Source organism: Carlito syrichta, unplaced genomic scaffold, assembly GCF_000164805.1.
Source record: "Carlito syrichta isolate Samal-C Ts95f unplaced genomic scaffold, Tarsius_syrichta-2.0.1 Scaffold304026, whole genome shotgun sequence".
In the NCBI taxonomy this organism is placed as follows: Eukaryota; Metazoa; Chordata; class Mammalia; order Primates; family Tarsiidae; genus Carlito; species Carlito syrichta.
Genome location: NW_007248122.1, coordinates 243,012 through 263,882, shown reverse-complemented (window position 1 = coordinate 263,882; position 20,871 = coordinate 243,012). Strand labels below are relative to the sequence as shown.

Here is a 20,871-nt window from a genome sequence, read left to right as displayed (position 1 = left end):
AAGCCTCTGACCACAGAGCAATGTGAATGGTTTTCACATGACTCGAAGGCACTCTGAAGACAATTACAACAGGAATTCTAAAACTACTGTGGGCAATTGGCTCATTACTGAACTAAGCCTATTACTTCCCAAAGACAGAACTAAGAAAGAGACGAATAGATCTAGGTAATAATGCTTTCTTAGACATCATAATGTTACAGTCATATATCATTCACACAGATAGAAATTCTCAACAGTTGAGTCAATCAATTCATTTAAAATAAATGTACCAGTTCACCCGAAACTTTAATATTTGCAATATTTTTCCAGTATGACATTCTCATAAAGACTTATTTACCACTTGAATGATGCTTCACATACATTATCTTTTTAAATTTCACACTATTACCACAAATATAAGTATTATCTTCCCCATTTTATAGACGAGTAAATCGAGACTCAGAAAAAATAAGTGATTTGAGCAAGGTAACACAGTTTGATAAAAGGCAGAACTCAGGTGCCAATATAGATCTGTTTAGCTTCAAACACCATGTTCTTTTCATTTTCTGAGCCTGCCATGTAGCACCATTGAATAATTCTTTTTTTTTTTTTTTTTTGCATTGGAATCTTACTCTGTCACCCAGGCTGGAGTGCAGTGGCACACTCACGGCGACCCCAGCCTTGACCTGCTGGGCTCAGGCAATCTTTCTGCCTCAGCCTTCCAAGTAGTTGGAACCACAGGCATGTGCCACCATACCTGGTTGATTTTTTTAATTTATTGTAGAGAGGAGGTCTCACCATGTTGCCCAGATTAGTCTTGAACCCCTGAGCTCATGTAATCTTCTTGCCTCTGCCTACCAAAGTGCTGGGATTACAGGCTTGAGCCACCGCGCCCAGCTAATAATTCTTAAATGTATCATTACAGAGTTGTTCAATTCTTAACTGCTATGCTTAAAATTTCTTAATGATTCTATTACTACCAGTAAATAATCCTACTCTTTATTTAACCTGGAAGTGAACCGCATAAAACTGAAGGTATTGCTTATGAATAGGCTTATTTATTTTCTTGAGGAAAACTGGAAGTAACTACAAAACCCCATTTATTCGATTTGAATAAAGTAAATATTGATACTAGACCTTACATTTAAAGAGACTGGTCTGCCAAGTGAGTCTCGTTTTAATAATAACCATATGAAAAGGGGAAAAAATATAGCAATAAGTTAAATTAAAAAAAGCAGTAAGCTAATAAAAATTTGGAAGAAACAACTAAGTGTTTTCCTTTAAACCTGAAGAATACCAAATATATGCTATTTGCATGAAGAGTTATTTCAAGATGACTATTAGCAACTAAAGAGTATTAACAACCCAATAGTAAAGTCAGCACTAAGAATTTCAATGATATCCAACTCAAACATGCGTAGGGAGAGTAAAGTTATTTTATTAAATCATGCACATCACGTGTGTTAGTGCAAATAGTTTAATCTGTACTCCAGAAATTCTATTGTACTTTATATCTTTACAAAATAGATTTAAACAATTATTTACTTTAAAAAATGTAATTCTGAAGTTAAGCATTTCAGAACAATATTTGCAATAACCTATATACAAGAGGTACTGGGTACCACTGGCATATTAGCATTCTGTGGTGGAGTGGCTTCCTGCAACAGAAAATGATGAAATGAACTATATGACAGTATTTTCTACAAGTCATTTGTGACTAATTCCTCCATAAATCTAGTGATCCTCCCAACAGCAATCCCAAATATTAATAGCTTAAAATATAACCTTTAAAGTATAAACGGTGACTGCCAAACATCACAAGGCAAATTGTATCCTAAACTCCTATTCAATATTTGCCTAGGCCTGTGGACTGCCACAGAACATTCAAGCCAATTTGCTGACATTCCCTCCCAGTTTTCATAGATTGAAAAATTTAACTATGTGATACTTTAGGATAGTCTATGACCTAAATAAACTTTATTGACACAACTATGATGCTGCACAAAACCATAGCTAAACTTTCACTTCTGTGTTTTAAATTTATAACATCAAGCAGTGTTTTTAGGTGCTTCGTTGTGCATAGATCACTATTAATCTTGGGAATAGTGCTTCTCATTAACAGAAAGTCCCAATTAACAATAAAAAGAAAATAACCATTTTCATACCCAACCAGTAACTCGTAGGTAGGTAACAGCTCACCTTGAACATATACTAGCTCTGACACATCATAACCAAATTAAGTCAATAAAAGCTTATCTAAAGAGATATTAACTCTTTCTTCAATTAAACATGCTTGGAGGAACAGATGATAGAAAAAAAATCATGCTTCCTAAAATGCTGTATATGAGAAAGTAACTTGACTTTTAAAGAAAATATCTCTTTAAATACATGAGGTTTAATAAATTACATTCCAATTGACTCAACAGTTTGGTTGACTGCACTGAAATTGTGTAATTACTATGTTTTGCTCCCAGAAATACTTCAGTTTGCTCAAGAAAATACACACTCTCATGGAAAGTTTTTCAAAGTTGATGTCCTCCACATCTTCAAGTCACATTAAGGCTGAACAAGCGTGCACATATACCCCAAATTATCACTCTAACAGAATATTTTCCAAATGTTTTTTCCTTAAAAAAAGAAATCCACGCAAATAGTTGTCTAACTCTTGTTCCCAATAGCTCAGTGGTTTTATAACAAGTAAAAATGGCGTAAATATGTAAAAAATATATATATATGTGTATATATTTCAAACTGATAGGCACTGAGCACACAGGGCCTCTCTTCCCATGTATATATTGGTTGTTTGGTTTGGGTAGTTATTATCGAATCAGAAAAATGAATTAATCTGGTCATCAGAATTCAGAGTAAAATACTCATAAATTTAATGTTATAAATAATTTGGTTTACCAAGAAGCCTACTTTAGGCCACCATAATATTCAGAATCTCAACATACTAATTTAAAAATTACATGAAAAATTGCAAGCAATTATTGCTTACAGTAGAATAGTCACAATTTTATATTCTCTTTATAGACAGATACATTTTATATAATTTAAAGCAATGACCCTACAGCTGTATTCTTGTACTTCTGCTGTTTTAAGAGGTAAAAAAGAAGAAAATGGTTCTGTTTGTCCCCAGCATGAGTGTGATGCCAGCTTCTAGAGGGAAGACGGTGTACGGACTCAAGGAACGCTCTCATGGAGAAGCTCTGGCCAGACCTGGCACGTACAGCACGATGGCTGTCACTGCAACCAGGGCAGCCAACATGGGCATCCAGGGCCAGGGTTTCTGTGTGGAAAGAAACCAAGAGTCAATATCACATTCTCCCCTCTCTTTTCATACCTATTAACCCCTTGGTTCCAGAGAGTCCTGAATACTTAACAGAATATTGAAAAAAAAATCCTATTTTTGCATCATAAGAACAGAGTTTAAAAAGGAAAAAAGTGAGGGAATGCAGGTTTGAGGAGAGTCATAATAGCAGGAACACCATTTGGAAGCCTGAAACATGCCAGGAAAGTCCTGAGCAGTTTTCAACTTGGTTACAGTTGAAATTCGTATGCTTTATTTACTCTGGTATCCATATATCCCAATATAACCGATATCTATAGATACCTGTAGTTTGTTTCTGCCTAAAATGTTTATTTCTTGATGACAGCCAGACTCACATGTTGGGAAATTTTATACAAAGGACTGGTGGCTAAGGTATTAGAAAATGATCTAGACTTTGATCCTCTAACTTGAAATGATAGAAGACAAAATCAGATAGGGTTCAAGTAATATTAGGGTAATATTACTGCCTGTCTGGTAATTCTGGTAAAGACCTTGTTCTGGTGTAATCAGGCCAGACACCTCATATGCTCTACTTTTTTTTTTTTTTTTGAGTTAGAGTCTCACTCTGTCGTCCAGACTGGAGTGTAGTGGCACGCTCCCAGCCACTGCAGCCTCAACCTGCTGGGCTCCAGTGATTCTTCTGCCTCAGCCTTCCAAGTAGCTGGAACTACAGGGGTGTGCTACCACGCTTGGCTAGTTTTTGATTTATTATAGAGACGAGGTCTTGCCAAGTTGCCCGGGGGGGTCTCGAACTTGTGGGCTCAGGCAATCCTCTTGCCTCGGCCTCCCAAAGTGCTGGGATTATAGGCTGAGCCACCGAGCCCAGCCTCATATGCTCTACTAACATGCATGCCAGGTAGGGACAAGCATGGATGGCTGTTCCCTGAAAACTTTCAGATATTTTTATATTATCAACTTGCTTTGGTTAGTATCTTAATTTTTTCTCATGTTCCAACTGTCTTGTTGAAAACTCTTTTTTTTTTTTTTAAAGTCAGAGTCTTACTCTGATACCCAGGCTGGAGTGCAGTGCCTCAGCCTTCCAAGTAGCTGGAACCACAGGTGTGGGCCACCATGCATGGCTAATTTTTAAAAATTTATTGTAGAGACAAAGTCTCGCAAAGTTGTCCAGGTTGGTCTCAAACCCTGAGACTCAGGCAATCCTCTTGCCTCCGCCTCCTAAAGTGTTGTGATTACAGGCATGCCCAGTTGAAAAAGTTGTTTTTTAAAGAAATATTCTGATGTTGTAGGTCAGGGCTCAGAAAGATATATGATAAGTTTATATTCTCACAAGGGCATACTGGAGTTGAGATTGTGAGCCAGTGGTTCATTATGTTAATCTCAGTCTTTTTTTTTTTTTAAATCTTCATAGCCACTGTATAAAAAGGTAAAGTGTTGAAACAAAGAGATTCTACACTATGGAAGGGAAAGAGGGCAAAGAAAAGGGAGGAAAAAGCTGGCTAAAAAACTTCAGAGAGGCAAACTCTTCATTTCTCATACAAATCTGATTAAACATAGTTGGAAAGGGGGTACTAATATTGCAGAAATTCATAGTTTACTCCAGTTTGCTAGAGATAAAGACTCAGTTAAAGGAAGCATATTAACAACTGGTTAGGTTGGAATTAATTCATGGTTAGCATTACTACAAAGTAAACAAGACAAAATGTTATGTGATTAGTTGACTGTTCAGTTCATTGGCGTGACACAATACATGGCATACTAAATGAAGGGTTTGCTTCAGGTAACAAAATACCTGTGTGTTTTTGCCATGCACTATGCTACAAATATGGCACAAACAGGTGACGGGGACAAACAGACAAGGACTCAACAGTAGTGCTTGTACCTTTCTCTACCACAATGGACCGAAACACCAAAACAGGAAAGCCAGGAATAGGCCGATGAATACGGCTGGGACGGGTTGTAATATGGAAGGCTAAAGAAGGGAAGGGATATTAAAATCATTTTATGCTATGAAAATAATCAGATAAGATGATTCAGACCCCAGGGGGGTATAAAGAAGGGAAGGAAGACTGAGGTAAAAGAAGTATACCACTCTGGTTTTGCGTTGATTCAAACATTTTAAAGACATCTAACACAATCTAGAACGATGGACTGTAAGTTGGTAAACTATCAGTTTAAAGGGTACAGCTGGAGGCAATGGGCAGTGTGGGTGCCCCTCACATCTTAATGAAATGTAGCACATTAAGACAGAGCAATGACAACACTTCACCAACTGATGCTCTGCTTGACAGTACATTATTTTTGTTCCATACCTAAGATTTATTATTTGGCAATGTACTTCCTCAACAATGGCTAAGGTTTTTTTTTTTTAATCTCTGCAACAAAATCTTTTTTAAAAAACCAAACTCTTATGAGATGGTATTGCTTTCAAGCTTAAAAATAAATGCCCTGTGATAATGTGAACTTCCTAAACCAGGCAAGAGATCTGACACTATGTATAGTAAAGATTTGGTATATAAAGACAGGTGAGTTTCAGGGCTATCTGTTGTTACTAGAATATAATGAAATTTTAAAATTGGAAGAGAATTACTGCAATGAGTGTTATTAAAGGGTAATATTTAATACTTAGCATCTTAAGTCTAATATCACAAAAAAGGAAATTCACCCCTAAGATGAATTGTAACTATAAATAATAATAGCAGTTACTTTTGAAAAGGTTCTAAATAGTACAGGGGGATCCATTCTGATTATGCTAGATGTCTTCACAGGTTAATTTAGCAGAAAGTAAATTGAAATTCCATAATCAGAGGGCTATGAATGAACACAAAAGAAGTATTCAAACCATTATGATCTGATTTTAGAACAGTTCTGCAATCTACATTTTAAAAAGTAAATGCAAACCATTTTTTGCTTAGCATAAAGCTTCCACATCCAATCAATCAACTTCTAAAAGGTTTCTACCTAAGCAGTAAGCCTTTCCTGTCTAAAAACTAAGGGTTTCTTTAGCGAAGGACAGTTGGACATAACTCATGAGCATTCTGTGTGCAAATGAGTAACGAGATGGCCATGCAACATCACTCTTTTGTACTTGTGCTGCAAGTGAAGCAGAGTGCCCTCTATAGGAAGCATGTGGCTCACGCACACTGCAGTGTCCAAGCCAAACAGAAGTTTGAAATAAGTCAAAGCACAACCAACCACAGTAAACATCTATCAGTTAGGGCCCACAAAGGTGATGATCACCAAAACACACAATACAACATTTATTTAGTATAACACCTTTTTAAAAGACCATCTGCCTTTCTAGTAAATGAAAAACAAATTATTATTAAACTCAATTTATACCAAAATGTTCCTTTTTCTCTCTCTCTCTCTCTTGCACACACACACATAACCCTACAGAAACTCAGCAAATATTTGCCAAGAGACACCAAGCTTTTTAGAAATGTACCCTAATGAGAACATTAATGTAAAATGAAAACCATAACTAAGTCTCAGGTTTTTTTTGATACAGTTAAATGCTAAAGATCAACATGTGCTACTCTATCTTACATGAGTCCCTGGTGGTACTGTGCTTCAATTCCCAGCAAGGGAGAATCAAGAGCCAGATGATGGCTTAGTGGCAGAGCCTCAGAATCCTCTGGGAAAAACTGATAGTTCTCAGTTAAGCTGTTTTATTCGAAGCAAAGCTCTTCTACCAGGTAGTCTTCAAGTTTTTTGAGGGGCATAGGTTAAAGAGGAAAATTCTTTAAAAAAATTGATAGCACAATAATTCCATCATGGAATTTCATAATGAAAAGCTTACTTCACTTGTTCATTAGTTTCCCAAATCAGTAATAAAGTCCTCTGAAAATCACTTTCAGTTCTCTCACCTGCCTCTCAATCAAAGCTATGTCAAGTTTGCAAAGACTTACATTATTTCCTTTCTCTCGGAGCAGCTTCAGGTTGTCTTTACATTGTTTGAGCTCATCTGTGATTGACTGCTTTTCCTGCTCAGTCATTTCAAACTTCAACTTCAGTTCTGAGAGTACAGTCTGTGTCTTTTCAAACTAAAGGCAAAGAAAAAAAAAGTGTGCAGACTCAACTTAAAATGGGTATGAAGTTATGGTTCTAGTCAGGTTTATATACCAGACCCCATTTAGTCACCTAGAACACCAAAGTCAAGCCTTTTTGTTTAAGGAGGATAAGAATCACTTGCATTCATAATAGGAAGTCTTTAATGTTGACCTGAGTCTATGTAAGAATTTTCTGGGGGTGGAGTTGAGAAAAAATGAACAGAAGTCACCATTTTGTCATCTGTTTCTAATACAAAGTGTCTCTTTTTCCATCAAGTAAGTTATAGGAGAAAAGAAAAATTACAAGTTGAGCAAAGGAAAAGCAGGTAAAGATAATTTCCATCACCTAATTAAATGCCAGTGTTAGGAAGCCCGAGTTTATATCCTGGTAAGCACTGTCAGCCAAGCTATTTTAGTCTTGGAGTAAAAAGTATAAACTTCCAACAGGTTTCCCCTTACCCAGCATTACTGAGTATTAAAGTGTCCTGGATAAGTGAATTTTCTAGGCAGATGGAGCAAAGAATGTATCTGAAGTAACCACCACTATGAATGGGAAATTTTTTTCCACTCAGAACTTATAAGCATCAATTAAAAATCATTTTTAAGAATGTTTCTGATAGGAGTGTTTCAATAGTGAAACACCATTTTCTGCTTAGGAGAACAGTTCACTGTATATAATTTGACTTTCAGATAGACTAGCTATCTCTTGAACACAAGTGAAACCAATGTGAAACACAGTGTGGCTTTTAAACAACTCCAGGAGGGTGAAATTCTAGGCTGGTCCTACTTCTAGATATTGCATCTTACATGTAAGCTGGGCTCCCAAAAAGCAGAGATTGTTCTGCTGCTGGCTGTGCTTTTGTCTCCACCTCTGCTGCCCTATTTTGCCATTTCTGAAGGTTTTTGAAGAAGACAGAAAGGCAATGACTGAATATAAAATAAATATACCATGGGTATGGCATACCAGAAAGGTTCCTTCTCTCCCCTAAGTATAGCCTACAAGGGTGGAAAGTTTTCAGTTCCTCTCTACCTATATCCCAGAAATTCCTCAATAAAGGACACCTTTACAATGGTGCTTATGAAAAATGCAAATACCTTGGAGTGACCAATTGGGAGCTCATTATTATGCTCAACAAAGATAAATATTAAGAAAGATGCAAATATATACAACAATAGATAGGAGAGGCGGGGGCAGGGGGTATAGGGGTGATTGGAGGTCACCAGAAAGGGGGAAGAAAGATATTGGTACAGAGAAGGAGGCAAATATGAAAGAAACTCACTGATACCTAACAACATTTCCACAACAAGCCTGGGTTGTATGCCAGAGAATGAACTAAGGAATAAGATTCATGGGCTTTACGACAGCTTTTTTCAGTTGATGTGAGGGTCTGTAGACTTCCTTCCAGAAGGCAGAAGGTTACTGGCATGCTGTCAAGGCAAAGTCAGTATACCTAGACTAGTTTCTGTATCTTAGGACAAAATCAATTCTTAATGATCCATGATTTGGTTTTTTTTTTTTTTGAGTTGGAGTCTCACTCTGTCGTCCAGACTGGAGTGCAGTGGCACGCTCCCTGCTACTGTAGCCTTGACCTCCTGGGCTCCGGCGATCCTTCCGCCTCGGCCTTCCAAGTAGCTGGAACTACAGGCGTGCACTACCATGCCTGGATAATTTTTGATTTATTGTAGAAATGAGGTCTCACCAAGTTGCCGGGGGGGGTCTTGAACCTGGTGGCTCAGGCAATCCACTCGCCTCGGCCTCCCAAAGCGCTGGGATTGCAGGCTGAGCCACCAAGCCCGGCCCATGATCGGATTCTTAACAGTGACTATAATAAAGTAAAAAGTGCTTTGTTGACCGAAATTTTCCCTTACTCTCCTGTCCCACCATTCTTATATCCAGTCTGCCCTTTGCAACAAAGCACTTAATAATTTCTCCATTCTAGGAGTTGTGTAGCAGAACCACAGGAAGGCAGCTCAGTCAGAGGATCCTGCTGCTTACCTCCAGCATGTGAGTGGGGGATTCTGGCTCCACAGCAAGATGTGAAGCCAAATAACTTTCTGGAGTCAGTCTTTGCAGGGTGGACTTGTGTGCTCAATGTTTTATGAATTCTTAGATTACAATATTCCTACTAAATTAAAATGTGCAGATGCTTTCTAAAGTCAAATATAAAGACAATATATAATTTTCTCTTAATTTGAGGATTAAAATATACTTTTCTCATGTACTTTTCCTTTGCTAAATATTAATTAAAAAGCTGCCACATATTAAAAAGGTCACCTTCTGCAGTCTTAGTCTCACACCTTGCTTGGATATCATTTTTGCTCCGCTCCATCCTGCTTTCTAACTCTGAGGTGAGAAACAAGCTCAGTCCTGATTAATATTACTGACACCTTTCATTCTTCTTCATAAAAAGAATCATATCTGGGCTTACTTAGCTTGTAATATTTTAGTCTATTACAGTGCTGAAGACACAATCAGACACTATGCATATTAAGCATGATTCTATGAGAGAAGGGAGAACAAAGGGGAAATGTTGACAGGGAATATATGTGCATTAATAAAAGGTAATAAAATCCATTTGCAGTGGATTACACAGAGGTAAGATCTCATTGAAGAACATTTTAGTTATAGGCCAGTATTCAACATGTTGACATCAGGACAAACAGAAAGAAAGCAATTTCACATTACAGGGGAGTGTGATGACTATATTATCATTTCACAATGGAAAACAGTGAACGAGAAAATAGAAAGAAAACATATTGACAAGATCAGACATATTTTTAAATGTGCTGCATTTAATGCAATCCAAGACTATCAACAATTTAGATGCTGTGACATGTCACTGCCATTTGCGGAAACAAAGCATTTTGCACCAATTACTAAGTGATCAAAAACAGGCAAACAAATAATGCAACAAAATGGATACTGCATTCATAGTAACATACAACAGAATCATCTTCCAAGCATAGCATTCTTCCCAGAGTTTGAAAGAATTATGGCATATGGACTGGAAGGACACAAAGTGCTTACAGTATTAAATACTAAGATATTTGCTTTGGCACAAAATTTGTAATCCAACCATATGAGATTTCTCCTGAAACACATATCCTTAGCAAGGTAAAAATGAACATATTACAAAATCAATATGTCCACAGGAAAGTAAAAAAAGTTACAGTTTTTTTCTTTAGGAACAAACATGAAGACAAAACAACAACAATCATTTCCAAATTCAAGATACTACAAGGAAAGGAAAGTGCAAAGAAAAACTGCATTGATTAAACAGATCTTCTAAAAACAATTTTGGGAAAATTCTTTATTAAAGACAAAGAGTTGTTTTAAATTTCCTTTTTTTTTCTTGAGTCACAGTCTCACTCTGTTGCCCAGGCCAAAGTGCAGTGGTACAATCATGTCTCACTGCAGTCTCAACCTCCTGGGCTCAGGTGATTCTTCCCCCTTAGCCTTCTTGGTTGGGACTACAGGAGCATGCCACTATGCCTGGCTAATTTTTAAAAATTTTTTTGTAGAGATGAGGTCTTGCTATGTTGCCTAGACTGGTCTTGAACTCCTGGGCTCAAGTAATTCTCTCGCTTTGGTCTCACAAAGTGCTGGGATTACAGGAGTGAGCCACAGTGCCCAGCCTGTCTTCAATTTCATTCTAGTTTATACAGAATCCTTTAAAGAAAGTCTACAACTGGGGTGGTCCCTAATCAGTAGATCCAGTGGCATCAGCCTTGTCCGTTCCGGAGCCGGCCTGGAGTCAATGTAGGGAGTGGTAGGAGGAGCAGGACAGAATGCAGCTCTTGCTGCCCTGATTTCAATGCTTTGGGAAGTGAAAGTTACCTTCCTTGCTCAGGAAGAAGCTGGGTAGTCTCTGTTCCAAAATCAACCCTATCATTTTTAACATGATTTTTTTTTTAAGTTAGAGTCTCACTCTGTTGCCCATGCTGGAGGATAGTGGCATGCTCATGGCCACCGCAGCCTCAACCTGCTGGGCTCAGGCGATCCTTCTGCCTCAGCCTTCCAAGTAGCTGGAACTACAAGCATGCGCCACTATTCCCGTCTAATTTTTTGATTTATTGTAGAGATGAAGTCTCGCCAAGTTGCCCAGGCTGGTCTCGAACCTGTGAGCTCTGGCAATCCTCTCACCTTGGCCTCCCAAAAGTGCTGGGATTATAGGCATGAGCCACTATGCCCGGCCATCATGATTTTTTAAAAAGCCACCTAAGTCAAGGTTTTAAGCAAAAATCACATGAAAAGTGAGCATGTACATTTGTGAAGAAGGGAGTGAGGTTGAAAGTGAAAGGTCACAGAACATAGAAAGTCACTTTTCAGGCCAGTTTTACCTGAGGGGTATGGCCCCAGATTGCTTTCCAAAAGTATTCTAAGTTAAATATGATACTCTCTTTGAAAGATAAACAATGGATTGAATGATCTGGTACACACGGCTTCTCACATGGGTCAACTAACTGGGAGAGAAAAATTAAAATGTAATTTTGTATATTCATATTTTTGAGACCTATCCTGAATTCTCTTTATATGTACCATGATACACAGCTAGGTAGGAAACACCAAACAGGGATGTTCCAAGTATCAACTTTGTGAGATGATATGATTTCTGCTTCCCTTTATTCCTAACTAGCATGGATATCTGATTTGCTTTTGGTTTTAAGTCCAACCATAATTGGGCTCATAATGTCTTTTCGCTTTACCTCTTTCTGTACATCCTTTGCTTGGTTTTCAGCCTTACTGAGAAGAGTTTTTAAATCAGCTGAATCCCGAAGATGCTGTTCTTTCAAGGATCCCACTTGATTCTCAAGCTCTTTCCTAGTCATCTGAAGGATATTGAGATCACTGGTAAGTTCTAAACTCTGCTTCTGAGAACTGCAACATAAATATTGACCAACAGTTATTCACACAGAAGGAAGTTCAATTTCTTATACATTTCACTAGAAGGGAGAAAATGGATATCAGAGGAAGAAAAAAGAGAGTTAAAAAAATTAAGATTTTTTACTCAATAAGCAAAAAAGCATTAAAACACTAAAAAATGCAAGTATAAAGCTATGTCCTATCATATATAGACAAAGGTAACAAAAGGTTGAACTTTTAAAAATAGAAGCAGGAGATGATTAACTGTATATTTTGTATTATCAAATTATATTAATTATATCATAAAAAGATTCAGTGTAGGTCTTCATAGGAAAACAATATGTATACTTCAACTATTTTCTTTTTTTTTTGAGTTGGAGTCTCACTTTGTCGCCCAGACTGGAGTGCAGTGGCCACTTCCGGCCACCGCAGCCTCAACCTGCTGGGCTCCGGTGAGCCTTCCGCCTCAGCCTTCCAAGTAGCTGGAACTACAGACATGTGCTATCACACCCAGCTAATTTTTTGATTTGTTGTAGAGATGAGGTCTTGTCAAGTTGCCCAGGCGGGTCTCAAACCCGCGGGCTCAGGCAATCCACTCACCTCGGCCTCCCAAAGTGCTGGGATTACAGGCTGAGCCACCGAGCCTGGCTCAACTATTTTCTTACAAGTTTAAGTACTTGAAAATAGGATGGGAACCAGAAACGTAAGCTTAGAAGCCACTACTAATTCAAGTAAAAATGAACTTATTCAAATGAGAGGCATACCAAATTATGAAAAAAAGCATAGGGCGAGGAACTAGGAGGTTGGGTTCTTGACCCTAGGCCTGCTACTATTTAGTTGTCTGATGTTGGGGAAGTCATTTAACCTGATACATTTCACTCTTTGAATAATTTCCTAAACTTTTACATCTATGCCATGTACCATATCAGATAGACACAAATAACACAAGGAGAGTCTCAGTATCCTCCACTGTCAAGTAAGAGGGCTGAACTCAATAATTTCTGAGGCTGTTCTCCAACTTTTATATGATTACTTTTATAACTTGATGTAAAAAAATCTGATTTACATATGAGGAAAACAGCTTGATATACATGAATAGAAATTCCTTGTTCAATTCCTTTTTCTACATCACAGACAACAGAAAACAAGACCTGCACAGTATAGCTGAGTTAGAGAATTTGGCTTTCATAAATAGTAAAAGGAGTATAAAGTTTTCAAGGTGACTGTTTTACATCTTTCAGAATGAATCATTCAAGAATCAGACTCAATATTGTGATGAGGCTCAACAGAGTATAAATTCCATCCCTATTGTATGCTAGGAAGACTCCTGGGAAGGGGGGTCTGATGTCATCAGGCCAATAAAGCTAGGAACTAAGTGACATATAAGACCTTGTAAAGTATGACTAGCTTCTTTTTTTTTTTTTTAGTTGGAGTCTCACTCTGTCACCCAGACTGGAGTGTAGTGGCCGCTCCCAGCCACCGCAGCCTCGACTTGCTGGGCTCCGGTGATCCTTCTGCCTCAGCCTTCCAAGTAGCTGGAACTACAGGCGTGTGCTACCACGCCCAGCTTATTTTTTGATTTATTGTAGAGATGAGGTCTCGCCAAGTTGCCCAGGCGGGTCTTGAACCTGCGGGCTCAGCAATCTACTCACCTCAGCCTCCCAAAGGCACGGGATTACAGGCTGAGCCACCGAGCCCGACTAAGACTAGCTTCTAAATATTACTTAAGTGATGGGGAGGCTTACCAAGTAAACAGAGAACTACTACACCAGAAAAGTTTAAGAAACAGAATTAATCTTTCCCAAATATATATATATTTTTTGAGTTGGAGTCTCACTCTGTTGCCCAGACAGGAGTGCAGTGGCATGCTCCTGGCCACCGCAGCCTTGACCTGCTGGGCTCCGGTGATCCTTCCGCCTCAGCCTTCCAAGTAGTTGGAACTACAGGCATGCGCTACCACACCCGGCTAATTTTTTTGATTTATTGTAGGGATGAGGTCTCGCCAAGTTGCCCAGGTGGGTCTCGAACCCGTGGGCTCAGGCAATTCACTCACCTCGGTCTCCCAAAGCGTGGGATTACAGGCTGAGTCACCGAGTCTGGCCCCAAATACTTTATGTGAGTTTAGGCAGATGACTTGACCCATGCTCTAATATATTCCATCTTTCTGGGGTCTAGTATTTTATCTATCTGTCTGTTTGTCTATCTATGTATCTATGTATCTATGTATCTATCTAGTAAGAGTCTCACTCTGGGGTCTAGTATTTTATTAATCATTTATTTGTTTGTTTGTTTGTTGAGTAGGATCCTCACTCTGTCACTGAGGCTGGACCTGCTGGGCTCAGGCAATCTTTCTGCCTCAGCTTTCCAAGTAGCTGGAACCACAGGTGAGTGCCACCGTACCTGGCTAAATTTCTTTTTTTTTAATTTATTGTAGAGTCAAGGTTTCTCCAAGTTGCCCAGACTGGTCTCAAACTCTTGGACTCAGGCAATCCTCTCGCCTCTGCTTCCCAAAGTGCTGGGATTACAGGCGTGAGCCACCGTGTCCAGCAATGGGCCTATTATTTTAAAACCATATGTTTCTACCCACAAGGAGTTTGTAAATTTGCTTTTCAACACTTAAACAAAATCCGAGGTAATTAAAAACAGTATTTAATAATCTACCAGGTTTCAATCAAATCTCAAAAATAAGAAATCTAACCTGAATCTTTAAAATATCAATAATTTCAAAATAAGAATAATTAAGATTTAGTAATTAAATACTGGTATTTCCTGCTTGATAGGATACTAAACTAAATAGGTTCATGGATCCTCATGTATTTCAAATTTTAAGAACTTAGGTATCTGAATGATAATCTCGCTATTTTATACCAAAAAAATTTGCCCAAATTTTATTTATTTGCCAAATAGATAATCAGTTCATTCTTTTATGCATATATATAAAAGTGTGTGTGTGTATGTATTTTATATATTTGTGGTTTTGGCCTTTATTTTGGAATTGCTTTTACAAATTTTTGCATGCTAAAACAAATATTTGTTTTTATCTTTATCATAAATTATCTCTATACATTCAAAAAGTAATATACATAAAATGTATGAAAAGACTAAGGAAAGTTATGACACTGGAAGAGAAAATAAAAGCACTTTAAAGATACTGGTATTGAGAACACAAGGTATTGTAAGGAGGGGTTTTACAGAATAAACCAGCACATCTTGTTTCTTTAGTTAGTTCTTAATTTTTAAAAAATATATAATCAACATTGCAATTGTTTTTATTATTTTATTTTATTTTTGAATTGGAGTCTCACTTTTGTTGCCCAGGTTGGAGTGCAGTGGCACGCACACCACAGCCCCGACCTGCTGGGGTTAGGCTATTCTCCAGCCTCAGTCTTCCAAGTAGCTGGAACTCCAGATGCACGCCACTATGCCCGGCTAGTTTTTGTGATTTATTGTAGAGACGAGGGCTAACCAAGTTGCCCAAGCTAGTCTCGAATCCCCTGGCTCAGGCAATCCTCTTGCCTCGGCCTCCCAAAGTGCTGGGATTACAGACTGAGACACCGTGCCTGGACTGCAATTGTTTTTATAAACACATAATGAAGCATACTATTTTTTGATATATCTAGTACTGTCTTTATTATTTTTCTCTAGAGCTTCTTTTCTGTGGGAACTGACCTTAAAGAATTAAATGTTTGCTAACTTTAATGCTCTCCAGGAGTGTAAACACAATGCTAACAAATGAGTAATTACCTTCATTTTTGGTGTACTGGGGTAGGGAGCTGGGATCAATTAAGAATGATTTCAGTAAGAATCATGTACTACTTTCATGCTTTGAATCAGAACACAAACATTGTTTAAAAAAATACAAATATAGAATGGACTACGTTTTTAAGGAATAAACCCAATTTAAAGACAATATGAAAAATGCTGGTGAGCCAATAGGACTCTACTAAATTTGTTGGAATAAATCTAATGCATTCATTAGTTTGCCTGTAAGGTAAAACCAAAGATTCTAGAAAGATAAACTGGTTTTATAGGATTCTTGGTCTTATACATTCTTACTCTTCATATAACCCTGTTTGAAACTCAGAAGCTAAATTTATATCTTTCAGTAGAACAAAGTCTTTATTACAGTCACTTCCTGATTACCCTTACTAAATGAAGAGATCACTGGTGTGAAAGAAAAACAATTTGTATTTGAAATGTATTATTTTGTTTATAGGGCAAGAACAGCTAACAATTATAGACCTTTGCTGTCTGCTTAGGGTTTTTTCATGGGGAGAGGAGAAGAGATTTAATGAATCTGTATTCCATGAGTACAATGAAAGGACATGTAGGATGATGGTGGTGGCAGAAAAAAAAAGCTGAAGGATTTACTTAATATGGTTAACCTGCCAAATAGCCAAACAGAGACTGGCTGAAAATAAGGCACTTAAGTATTAAAATTAAATTAAGATAAAAATTTAAGGTAAAGAAATCTTTTGAGTCTAAAAAAGAGTTTTTGCATACTTGTGCAGCTCCTTTTCTTGCCGTTGCAGTTCTGATGATAGCAAAACATTTTCCTTTTTTAGAGAATGACATTCGGTTTCCAATACATTCCATTCCTTTCTCAATTTCTGCAGTTCACCTAAAATAGTCCCAAAACATATTTGTTAATATAGGACTATAACTTCCATAATAATTCAAAGTATAAAGGGAAATATTTCAGAGAACATACTTTTTTTCCTCCTTAAAAGTATAGATTTTTCGTGGCTATTCTTTGATTCCTGTTTCTTTGCATCTATACCTTGAGAAAGTTCTCTCATCTCGAACTTGAATAGTAATTTTTTCCACTTCACTTTTCTAAGACAATTAATTTTTTTTTTTTGAGCTGGAGTCTCACTCTGTCGCCCAGGCTGGAGTGCAGTGGCACACTCATGGCCACCACAGCCTTGACCTGCTGGGCTCAGGCGATCCTTCTGTCTCAACCTTCCAAGTAGCTGGAACAACAGGCATGAGCTACCACGCCCAGCTTATTTTTTAAAATTTATTGTAGAGATGAGGTCTCACCAAGTTGCCCAGGCTGGTCTTGAGCCCCTATGCTCAGGCAATCCTCTTGTCTATGACTCCCAAAGTGCTAGGATTACAGGACAAATAATTTTTAATAGTATTTAAATAAAATATAAAATTGTAAAAAATTCTAACTTTATTGTAGAACTTGCAGACCTAAGAATATGTTTATAGCCTCAGTATAGAAACAATGCTTTATAGAACCAATTGCTAAGAAAAAAAAGGCCTGTATGATTATTTTGCATAAGTTATGAAGTTACCATTGTCAAAAGTCAAAAGTTTTATGTAAAATACATTTACTCACCTTGCAATCTTGTTGCTTCCTCTCTCTGCTGGTCCTCACACTGTTGACATCGAAGCTGAAAACTGTTTTGCAGACTCGTGATTTCTTTTTCATATTCAGATGCTGCTTTCCGCCACCGCTCAAGCTCACTTCGTACCTTCTTAAGCTCTTCTTGTAAAGAAGCAATGTCAGTGTCCCGCTCAGAGGCAGCCTTTTCTGCTGCTTGATGAAGGAGTATAATTTCATCTCGGGCACTAAGCAATTCATCTCTAGTACTTGTGATTTTACTGTCCTTCTCCTCCCGGAGATTCTCCATATCGATATGCAACCTCTGCAATTGGGCTATAAAAGTATATTTATCTATCATTTTCTTAGCCCATAGAAATTAGGGATAAAAGAACAGCTCATACAGGATTGTAGCTACTGCATAGCCCAGACTGTCAGAACTGTTGCTTTGATTAAACTCTACAAGCAATCCATATTTGATGCAGAAAATGTCAAAATACAGATACCAAAGAGAAAACAAAAAGCAAAGTGATCTTTATTTCCCCAACACAGAGAAAATAGCTTCTAACATTTTGGTATTTATTCTTCTAGATTTTTTTCCTGGGCATTTATACACATAAAAACACACATTAAATAGGGAGTTAAACAATAAACATTATACAATACGAGGGAGATCCACCCTCAAAAAGGAATTATCTTTTGGAGGGCAGGCCCCTTAGAGTACACTTGGAATTTGTTCCTCCAGATCAAATGGTCAACCAAAGTTTTTATCTGGAAGGTTTGAGAAGGTTGCAGCATGATTTGAGGAAGAAAGGTCCCAAGTTGTGGCAAACAAGGTGACTGGTTCTTCCACCGTAACAAAAACTGTCAGGGGAGGGGGGTGGGATTGGCAGTTGAGGGAAACTGCTAGGGGAGGGAGGGGCATACCTCATCAACAAGGGTACCTGCATAATCAATGTTTGTATACCTAACCCTGAATTGTACCCCACATCTTTATAATAATAATTTAATAACACCACATTAAGTGTTCATCAGTTTTTGACCAAAAACAGCATGACCCCCATGCCTCACCCTCCCTAGTCACCTGATCTCACCTGAGTGACTTGTTTCCCTGGATTAAAAAAGGTCCTCAAAGGGAAATGCTTTGCCCATATAGAAGTGAAACAAAAAACGGCAGAAATACCAATAGGCATAAAAGTTGATGAATTCAAAAACTGTTTTGAGCAGAGGAAAAAGTGTCTCAATAGGTGCATGGCATCAAAAGGAGAGTACTTTGAAGATGACTGAAGTTTAGACATGTAAGAGTAAATATGCTGGGCGCGGTGGCTCAAGCCTATAATCCCAGCACTTTGGGAGGCGGAGGCGAGAGGATTGCTTGAGCTCAGGAGTTCGAGACCAGCCTGAACAACGTGGTGAGACTTCATCTCCACAATAAATCAAAAAATTAGGCCGGGCTCAGAGGCTCAGCCCGTGATCCCAGCACTTTGGGAGGCTAAGGCGAGTGGACTGCCTGAACCCGCAGGTTCGAGACTAGCCCAGGGAACTTGCAAGACCTCGTCTCTACAATAGATAAAAAATTAGCTAGGTGCAGTAGCACGTGCCTGTGATTGCGGCTACTTGGAAGGCTGAGGCAGAAGGATCATCGGAGCTGAGCAGGTCGACGCTCCAGCCTGGGCGACAGAGTGAGACTCCAACTCAAAAAAAAAAAAATTAGTCAGGTATGGTGGCACATTCCTGTGGTTGCAGCTACATGGAAGGCTGAGGAGGAAGGATCACCTGAGCCCAGCAGGTCGAGGCTGCAGTGGCTGTGAGTGTGCCACTGCACTCCAGATGGCATCAGAGTGAGACCGACTCAAAAAAAAAATAGTATATCTATATATAAATACACACACCTCAAAGCCATAGTAACCAAAATATCACAGTTCTGCCAAAGACCAATGTGTATTAAAAAAAAAACCCAGGAATAAATTCATGCTTTAAAAATTTTTTTAAAAGAATAAATACCGCTTTAAAAAAACGAATTCCATTTTTTTAGAGGGGCCCCCTTGTATATATAGTGTTCTCTATCCTCCTGTTGATGGAGATTTTTCAACAAAAAATGCTTACAGAATAACTTATCTGACCAATCCTTTATTTTAGACATTTTAGGTTGTTCAGTGTTTAATTACTATATACAACATGGCTCATAATACACTCCTGATTATTATTATTATTATTTTCAGGATAAATCCTATAGGTAGAGTTGTTTGGTCAAATGTTGAGCATTAAATATTTGATGTTAATTCATTTTTTTGTTCAAATGTTAATTCCTTAAAAAGGGCTTCTTTGGTGGGTGACTTAGCTAAAAATAGCCCTCCTGTCATTCTCTGGCCTTCCACTCTGCTTTATTTTCCTTCAAAGCTTTTATTGGACATCACATTATACATTTATTTACTTGTTTATCTTTCCACTAGACTGGACATCTCATGTATGCAGGATCTTTGTTTTGCTCACTGCTGTATTCTTAATACCTGATAGAGTAAGCAATCAATAATTATTGGTTTATATGAGTTGATAAAATTAATAAATAATGCCTAATTGAATAGGCATATTTATTTTTAAAAGATCTGGTTTTGTGCTCTCATGGCCCAAACCGAAAACAATTTGTATAAAATCATACTTGGTGTAAAATTAGAATATTAGTCTTAGTTATCATAACACAAAGAAATTATAGGTAGGAAATATTCTACAGGATAACAATTAATTATAAAAGGATGTAGGCTGGGAAGGAGACATTGCCACATAAATAAGTATTAAAGAAGATAATAAGATCTTTTAAATTTTTAGGAAACATTGAGAGGTAATAGGTCCAAAATCGGAAAAGGCACAATGGTCAGAGATAAAATGACCATGAATTGTTGATAAAGTTCTGAAATACACATGCTGGCACTAGGGGCACTCAGTGATTCCTGGGCAAGATAGTTTTAAAACAAAAGGCAGCACTATGTCACAGAATCTTTGGGGAAAATTGCCCATACACAGAATGGCAATATAGATTCAAGTCAGATTTATATAAGCTAATGAATAATGGCATTAAACTACAATCTGAATTTAAAGAGTTTTCAATTTAAAACACATGACCAGCCGGGTTTGGTGGCTCAGCCTATAATCCTGCGCCTTGGGAGGCTGTGGTGAGTGGATTACCTGAGCCCGCGGGTTCGAGACCTGCCTGGGCAACTTGGTGAGACCTCATCTCTACAATAAATAAAAATAAAAATAAATTAGCCGGGTGTGGTAGCACACGCCTGTAGTTCCAGCTACTTGGAAGGCTGAGGCGGAAGGATCACCGGAGCGCAGCAGGTCGAGGCTGCGGTGG

The 20,871-nt window shown here is 38.0% G+C and overlaps 1 protein-coding gene across 5 annotated transcripts in view; it reads right to left on the bottom strand.

Annotated features, from left to right (window-relative positions):
• Window positions 1–1,397: 1,397 nt before the first annotated feature.
• The window catches only part of SLMAP (sarcolemma associated protein), a 163,511-nt gene continuing 144,037 nt past the window's right edge, over window positions 1,398–20,871 (bottom strand). For all 5 annotated transcript variants that reach the window (XM_008059402.2, XM_021713071.1, XM_021713072.1 and 2 more), the window contains 5 exons: window positions 17,532–17,852; window positions 16,688–16,805; window positions 12,028–12,199; window positions 7,180–7,314; window positions 1,398–3,268 (listed from right to left, as the gene is read on the bottom strand). In XM_008059402.2, coding sequence (XP_008057593.1) covers window positions 3,176–3,268; window positions 7,180–7,314; window positions 12,028–12,199; window positions 16,688–16,805; window positions 17,532–17,852 — 839 coding nt within the window. In that variant the 3' untranslated portion in view covers window positions 1,398–3,175. The remainder of the gene's footprint in view (window positions 3,269–7,179; window positions 7,315–12,027; window positions 12,200–16,687; window positions 16,806–17,531; window positions 17,853–20,871) is intronic.